Here is an 8860-nt window from a genome sequence, read left to right on the forward strand (position 1 = left end):
TCGAGGCCAGCCTGGTCTACAAAGTGAGTTCCAGGACAGCCGGGGCTTTACAGAGAAACCCTGTCTCGAAAAACCAAAAATAAATAAATTAATTAATTAATTAAAAGAAAAGATAAAATCATGTTAAAAAAGAAAAAGCTAGGTTCTTGGAATGGTGGTCACAGCTTTCCAAATGCTGGTCTCCCTGATAAGGAGGACAATGCTGCCCTTTTTCTGAGAGTAAACCTCTTGGAGAGAGACCGGGTCACTTCTTAGGGCTGTTCTGGCTCTCCGGTTATGGTGAATAACGCTATGGCAACGAGTTCTTGATTCAAGGGGGATGAAAGCCCATCAACACAAAACTTTGCACACAGCCCATGTTCAATGCATCCCCCCACCCCCGCACTGTCCCCCCTTAATATTCTAAGACATCTAGCTTTGATTTTTGAGTCTGTTGTGAGGATTAGAGGGGTGTAGAGCAGCCTGTTGTCCAGCAGAGGGCGGTATGTTCCCACATCAGCTGTCAAGAGAAGCTCTGTCCAATAAAATCATAGTCTTCTCCATCTACGGTTGCATGTTTCTGCAGCATTGTGTTTCCTTTCTCCTTTTTTTTTTTTTTTTTCTTTAGCAGCCGTATTTTTTTTTAGTTAAAAAATGTAAAAAGAATAAGTGCATTGTACTTGAACATATTAAAACATCATCATTTAATACACAATTAACATTAAAGTTACAAGTGAGATATTTTATACGGTTTTAACCCAGCTCTTCCAAAGTGTGCTTATTTTGAACTCACATGTCAATCTCGACTCGTCGTATTTCTTAGTTTTTGTTTGTTGTTTTTGTTTGTTGTTTTTGTTTTTTGTTTGGTTTCTCAAGACAGGGTTTCTCTGTGGAGCCCTGACAGATATCTGCCTACCCCCGCCTCTCAAGTGTTGGGAATCAAGACATGAGCCACCAGCTGACTCAATCAATATTTTAAGTGCCCAGTAGTCACATGTGGTTGCTGGCTACTGGACAGGATAGGGCACTGCCCTCTGCAAGGGGCTGATGCCCTGAGAAAAATGTGTGCTTGAATGGAAAGTTCTCCGAAGAGCTAACTGAATGTTATTATTTCCCCTTCAGGGTCAAGATCAAACCCAGGGCGTCAGGCATCCTCTGCAAGGGCACTACCACTGAGGGGCATCCCGGGCCCACGAAAAAGGGGGCACCCCAGGCAACGACCGCATCTTCCCACTAGTGAAAATGAAACGAAAACTGTAACTCTGGCAGATTAAGCAAATATATTTCTGAAATAGAAACACCCCCCCCCCCAGAACTCAACATATTTGGGAGGTGGGAAAGTTTTTCTCCAAAGCCAACGCTGATGGTTACACAATCTGTGACCATAGGAAAAACCCAGCCCTGTGAGTTGGAGAGTGAGCTGTATAGCTTAGAAACTGACTCTTAGCAGAATGGCTTCACAGCTAGTGAAAGGCAGGGGAGGCAGCTCAGTTGGTAAAGTTCTTGCCTCATGTGCACTAAGTCCTAGGCTTCCCCCTGCCCCCAGCTCTGCACAAAACTGATATAGCGTCATACACCGGAAACAAAGGCAAGAGGATTGAAAGGTCAAGGCCATCCTCATCTATACACCAAGTTCAAGGTCACCATGAGCATCGTGAGACCCTGTCTAACAATAAGAAATCAGCAGGTAGCTGCAGAGATGGCTCAGCGGTCAAGATCACTGACTGCTCTTCCAGAGGTCCTGAGTTCAATTCCCAGCAACCTCATAGTGGCTCACAACCATCCATAATGGGAGCCGATGCCTTCTTCTGGAGTGTCTGAAGACAGCTACAGTGTACTCATATGCATAAAATAAATAAATAAATAAATCTTAAGAAAGAAAGAAAGAAAGGAAGAAAGAAAGAAAGAAAGAAATCAAAGCCAATCAGCTGCTGCTTGCAAATGTCTGTGATCCCAGCACTTGAGAAGATTGGCAAGATTTGGAGTGGAGTGGCCACATATTCAAGGCCAGGCCAGTCTACATAGAAGGTACAAAGTTAGCCAGGGATACACGCTGTGGTTCTGTCTCAAGAAACAAACAAATAAGTAAAAGGACAGGACTCAGTTACTAAAGGGCTTGCTGTCCATGCACAAGCACTTGACTTTTATCCAAGACCCTACAAACGGGAAGGCTGGTTGTATCCACTTTTAACCCCAGCAATGGGGAGGGTGGAAACAGGGAAGTCCCTGGGCTCTCTGGCCAGCCAGTCTAACCTAACTGGTGAGCTCCAGGCAGACCTGTCTCAAAGGAGATGGACAGGGTCCCTGAGAATGTCACGGAAGTGGTCATGTGGCCTCCCTGTGGGTGTGCATGCTCACCCACATATGCACACACCCAAGGTCATAAGATAACAAATAATAAAACAAGAAAGAAAGCAATGGAAAGGAGAAGTTGTCCCATTCTGAAACCCACCCAGTTTTTACACTAATTAAATTAATGGCACATTAAAATGAAGAACACAGTTACAGATAACGAATTCCTGACATAGCTGTTCTTGGGCGTGGGAAGGCTGCGAAAAGACTCAAGTTCTGGCCCTTGAAGCTCTGAGAGTATCTGGACTTTATCTTGCTTGAAGCGCTATAAATCTCTAATGATTACCGCTATTGTTTGTTTGTTTTGTTTTGTTCTGTTTTTATTATACTGATATGTGTGTGTCCATGTCCCAGGGATCGAAATCAGGTCATCAGACATGGTGGTCATGGTCTTTACTCACTGGGTTGCCTTGCCAGCCATTTTTAAAAATATTGTTCTTAACTCTTTTTCATCTTTTTCTTACAATGTATTTTGGTCATGTTTCTCCTCAGCTTCTTCCCCACCAACTTCTTCTCTCTCTCTCTCTCTCTCTCTCTCTCTCTCTCTCTCTCTCTCTCTCTCTCTCTCTCATAGCCTCTCTGTATGGAATTCACTATGTAGACCAGGCTGGCTTCAAAAATCATAAAGATCTACTTGCCTCTGCCCACCAAATGCAGAAACTAAAGGTATGTGCCCTCCCACCTCCACCGCACTCGGGCCACCCCATACCCTCTGCACACACGCACACACGCACACACTCACACACTCACACACTCACTAGCTCCGTCTAACAAGAAGACAAGCAGAGCAAGTCTCCCAAACAGGCCTTCTATCTCAATACTCGGCTTTCCACACCTCCCACCAGGTGGAAATTCACTAACATGCTGATCTTCTGGCCTCCCTGGGAATCTTGCTATGGATGCAGAAAAACTTAAGCAGAAACTGTCAAAAGGGGAAGTTTAAAAAAATGCCCACCCCCAAAGAGACTAATCTGATTTACTTTTCTAAAAAAAAAGGGGGAGGTGGGGGGGGGGAGATGGCACTCTGGATAAGAGCATGGATTGCTCTTCCAGAGGTCCTGAGTTGAATTCCCAGCAACCACATGGTAGCTCACAACCATCTATAAGGAGATCCGATGCTCTCTTCTGGTGTGTCTGAAGACAGCGATAGTGTACTCATATACATGGAATAAAAAAAGTATTTTAAAAAAAAAAACAGAACAGTAACTTTCAGGCAACTGCTGTTATCTATATTGGAGCTACTTCCTTTTGGCCTATCAATGCCACAGGATGGGCAAGCTTCCCCCCCTGGGGCATGGTCTGACAGGCTATAAAAAACTCCAAATTTACTTTCGGTTTATTCTCACCTCTACAGGAAACATAGCAAAGGCTGCAGAGGAAAAACAAAATCAAAAAACATGTTTGTTTATTTGTCTGTCTGTTTGTTTTAAATTTAAAAAGGGGCTGGAGACAGGGCTCTGTGGTTGAGAGCGCTAGCTACTCTTGCAGAAGACCTGGGTTCAATTCCCAGCTCCTACTTGGCAGCTCACAACCATGTGTAACTCCAGTTCTGAGGGCTCTGACGCCCTCATCTGGCCTCCCTCGGCATCTTGTGCACAGACATATATACAGGCAAAATCCCTTTGCACATAAATAAAATAAAATAATAATAAATATAATAATAATAATAGAACCTGAATGACCCTTGAGCAGTCTAGAAACTTATTTCTAACCTCCAAACTGAATGACTTATTAGCTCACTCCCACAGGCCTTGAGCAAACCACACCCATATTTAGCAAGGGGCTGATGTAAGGAGCCTGTGAGACAGTGGTTGTCAGTTCCGGTCAGTTCTCGTCATAAACTCCTCCTCAGGGCCAGAGTGAGGGTCGGTATTGGGCAGTGATTACAAAATCACTTTACCAACAGCTGTGCTCACGAGTGGACCTGGTATTGTTCCTGGGGCGGGGGGGGGGGCTAGCCTCAGCTCCTTGACAACACCTGCTCATGCATTTTTTCATCTTGTCTCTTTGTGAGCATGTTGTTTTGCTTGAGACAGGGTCTCAGATAATCCAAGGCTCACTATTTGGCTAGGGATGGCCTTTCACTTCTGATCCTCTCACCTTGGGAGCCCCACCTCCCAAATGTTTTATGAGCATTAAGAAGGATAAGTAAGAAGGTAATGCAAAGTAGGAGCCAAGGGCCTCGCCTCGGTGACAGTCCCCCGGGAGCCTCTATTAAGTAGATTAGCCATCACTGTTATCGCCCACTCGCAGATTGCACACGTTTCCTCGTACTGGATACCATTTTACATTGTGGTTTTAGCTGGATTTGTAGAAATAAAGTATGTTATGGGAATTATTTATACATAAGAAAGATTTATTTTCCACGTGAACTAACCTACAAGTGCCTCCAATGTGACAACATTGGAAACATGGTCACTGAAGAGAAGGTCAAAATGGGACCATTAGGGTGGCCTATGTCCAACAGGACGGTGTCCTTCTAAGGAGAGGATAATGGGGGATAGGGAAGGGGGGCTGTGTGAAAAAGACACAGGCACCATAGATGAGCTAAAGAGAGAGGTGTCAGAGTGAAGCCAACAATGCCAACACACAGGGGCCAGGCATCTTGGACTGGGTTTTAAACTCTGGTACTGTGTGTGTGTGGAAATTAGACTACTGTTTGGTGGTTGGTTTTTTTGAGACAAGGTTTCTTTGTGTGTAGTCTTGGTTTTTCTGGAACTAGCTCTGTAGCTCAGGCTAGCCTCGAACTCAGAGATCCTCCAGCCTCTGCATCCTGAGTGCTGGGCTTAAAGGCATGTGCTACCACCACCTGGCTACATTTCTGTTGTTTAAGTACCTGGTCTATGGTGTTTTGTTACTGAAATCTCAGAACGTAAATGCAGTAACCTAAGATCACAGGCTAAAATCCCGGTGCATCTCATCACTTAGATAGGAAAACTACAGAGGCACCTGTCCTTAAACATCTTTGTAAAGATAAGGAGAGAGCTGGGCTTGTGATTGAGTTGGTAAACTGGTGTAGCATGCAACCAAAACCTAGGATTGGTTCCCAGCACTCCACAAAGTGGGCATGGTAGCACACGTACGTAAGTTCAAAGCCACCCTCAGCTCATAATGAATTCAAGGGGCTGGGCACCGACTGCTCTTCCAGAGGTCCTGAACTCAATTCCCAGCAATCTCTGGGTGGCTCACAAACATCTGTAATGGGATCCAATGCTCTCTCTTGTCATGTACCATGTATATGCACACAGAACACTCATACATAAAAAATTTTTTAAAAATGAGCTCAAGACTAGCCTGGGCTAAGCGATTTGACAGAGAGGGTGTGGTATCTAATCACACGTGGCAGGACACAGTGGTAGGACACATAGTGTCATTGCTGTAGCCGGTTAATCACTAACTCGTGGCCAAACACCCACATTCATTTTTAGAGATGAGCAAAGGCGTTAAGCCAAGAACCCCTTGGAAACACCCTAGATTTTTGGCTCATTCATTGTCTCCTTTCTTTGTTTCTGTTCCCAACTAAGAGCTAAATCAACCATGACATAAAAGATAAAAGACATCCTTTCCTCCCCTACCTCTCCCCCTCCCCATGCTTTTTTTTTTTTTTTTTTTTTTTTGAGATAAGATCTCACTATGTATCACTGGCTATCCTGGAACTCTCTAAGACTGGGCTGGCCTTAAACTCACAGAGCTCCTCCTGCCTCTTCCTCTTGAGTGCCTTAGAAGCCACCCAGCCCGACTCCTTCCTAATTTCTGGCTCGTGATGAAATACACAAGGTTTTGTTTTTAGTCTAGTTTGATGTTTCTGGGAACTTTTGCAAGTGAAAGGCTTACATGCACGCCTCTGGTAGAGAGACACCCAGAGCCAGGTGTCACAAATGTGGAATTGTCGGCTGTCCATCTTGCCAGAGCATGTGGTTACCGGGGACTATTACATGAAGCCGAAGGTTTTTCCCTGAAAGATCCGCATGAACTTGAATTCTGAGTCAAAGGGAGAAGTGTGGCTCTAGCTGTGTAGTAGAGCCCCGGGCATGCGTGTGGCCCTGGGTGTAGGCGCCAATATCACAAAGCTACATAAATAGAAGTGAGCCTTAGCAAGGTCACTTCCTGTTTTCCGACGACGACGTTAGCATAACCCCATGAAAATAAGTTTCTAAACTTCCACTATGCAAGGAATTTCTGAAGTAACCTGTGAGATGTCATTTCGACCGGAAGTAAGAACGCTACAGCTAGGAGTCACTTCGAAGAAACTCCAGGACACGTATGTCGCTGTGACTCAACATTTCCTTTATGTTTTTCAGCCATAAACTTGGCATAAACTTATTTATCAGGCCATGACCTTCCGCCTCATTTAGACATAGCTCCCTAATTATTAGGGAGAAGAAAGTGCACTTCTTTGTGCTTGTTGTTTGTTTGTTCTACAAACGTTTCATCTTCTTAGAAAAAGTTTGAGGTTGAGTCAGCATGACCGAACAGCTGTAAAAGACAGTCAAATTTACAGACAGGTTCTCAAACGGGCTGTTTTCTGGACGAGAGCACAAATGCTAACACTCTTCAGGCTGTTTCTAAAATACTGTTTTGGAGTTAGCATGAGCCATGCCTAGCCAAAATTGAATGTTTGGTAAGAACCGAGTTTAAGAAGAAAGTAAAAATAGCTACATTTACCCACCCCCCCCCCCCAAAAAAAAAAAAAGCCGGGCAGTGGTTGTGCACACCTTTAATCCNAGCACTTGGGANNCAGAGGCAGGTGGATTTTTTAGTTCAAGGCCAGCCAGGTCTACAGAGTGAGTTCCAGGACAGCCAGGGCTACACAGAGAAACCCTGTCTCGGAAAACCACACACACAAAAAGCCTCTCTCATTGTTAAAATAACAGCGCCATCAGATTCCGTTCTAAGTTGGAGCCCAGCATGGTGACATACACCTGTTATCCCAGCACTTGGGAAGTACAAGTTCCAGGTCCTCTTCAGCTCTATAGCAAGTTGAAGACCATCTTATGCTACATGAGACCCTATGTCAAAATGGAGTTCATGCAGACAACTCAGTGAGAGAATGCTATTCTAGAAAATTCCATGGTGCTACCATCTCAGTAGATCAGTTGGGTAATTTTCCATTTATTTCTTGAATGCTTTAAATGAATAAACCACACATCTTTACCCAAAAAAAATAAGAACACTTTTCAGTCATCTTGACAGGCTTTAAGGCCACCACTTACAGTTTAATTAATTAATTTATTTATTTTTAGACCAAACTCAAGTAAACTCACACGAGGGAGTTGAGGCACCTGAAATCCTTCCTTACCTCCCCTCCCACAATAGGACACCCTGCACCTTCAGATGGAGACAATTACTTGTGCATAATGCTGGTGCCTTCATAGCAGAGAATTAAAGATCCTGGGTCTCTTACCTTGAACTGAAGATCCCCAAACCAGGACGAAGGCGAGAGCCAGGACAAGCCTGCTGCCCACGGGAACCTGCTGCATCCTGCCCAGCTCGGCCCCACTCAGCCTCTGGATTGGCAAATGTAGCAGGGTGCTCTTTCGGTCCCTTTTAGAAAGAGGTTCCAAAACCTCAGACCCTGCCCAAGAACACACGTCACAGTTTCCTGAACAAATAGAAAGAGATCCACATCAACACCCAGAAAGAAGAAGAAAGTTGAAAAAAACAACTGTTCATACCCATGATGAAACTCTACCGGACTCCCCCTAGGCGTTTGCTGTGTGGTTATTTTTTCTTTTTCCAAAAAGCTCTGCCATCTGTCATTTGCATGTTTTTAAAAAAAAAAAGTTTTCCCCATCAAAAAGCCGAATCAGCACTTTCTTCCCCCTCCCTTCCTTCAGGTAACAATCTAAACAGACAGGAGGGCTCAGCTGTTCCAGAACTGAGCTCGGGTACCTGGCTCACCCACAGCGCACATCAAAGAGGAGCTGGGCGCGCAAGGAGTCAGGCACAAGCAGGGAACATTCCGAGCCGAGCCGGGTTCTCAGCCCCCCCCCCCCTCTCTCTCTCTCTCTCTCTCTCTCCCTCCCTCCCTCCCCCTCCCCCCCCCCCCCCCCCCCCCCCATGAGCGGATGAGCGTTCTCGGTTAACGTCCAGCGTCTGCCTGCTAGGATTCAGTACTTTCACTGAATTCCTGGCTTTCCCTCTAGCTCACAAACATCTGAGGATTATATATATATTTTTCCAGCTGCTCCCCAGGGATTGAGACCATGCATGTTTGCATCTTTTTTTCCTGTTTTTGTTTGTTTACTTCGAAAAAAATTTCTTTTTCTTTCTGGTCTTGAGTAAGGCAAAAATCAGGAACAAGAAGGGCAGGTTCCCCCCTCAGAGGGCCGTGGAATGTGAAAACAGAGACACAGATGCTGCGGTTCATAAAGGACTAGCGGTTCCCTGGCTTCGAAGATCGTGGGGCTTTGGGGATGCGGGAATGGCCACTCTGTGCTAGCCTCAGAGTAAGGGTGGTTTACGCTGTATCCGTAGCGAGACAGCTTTCTCTGCCTTTGCTCTGAGGGCTCAACCACTCTCCACTTCA

The 8860-nt window shown here is 45.2% G+C and overlaps 1 protein-coding gene across 1 annotated transcript in view; it reads right to left on the reverse strand.

The window, feature by feature from the left end:
* Positions 1-8270, reverse strand: part of Srgn (serglycin) — a 13790-nt gene extending 5520 nt beyond the window's left edge. The window contains exons 1-2 of the mRNA XM_021174834.2: positions 8224-8270; positions 7736-7933 (exon numbers count right to left, since the gene is read on the reverse strand). Coding sequence (XP_021030493.1) covers positions 7736-7933; positions 8224-8245 — 220 coding nt within the window. The 5' untranslated portion in view covers positions 8246-8270. The remainder of the gene's footprint in view (positions 1-7735; positions 7934-8223) is intronic.
* Positions 8271-8860: the final 590 nt, after the last annotated feature.

This window comes from Mus caroli, chromosome 10 (genome assembly GCF_900094665.2).
Source record: "Mus caroli chromosome 10, CAROLI_EIJ_v1.1, whole genome shotgun sequence".
Classification (NCBI taxonomy): Eukaryota; Metazoa; Chordata; class Mammalia; order Rodentia; family Muridae; genus Mus; species Mus caroli.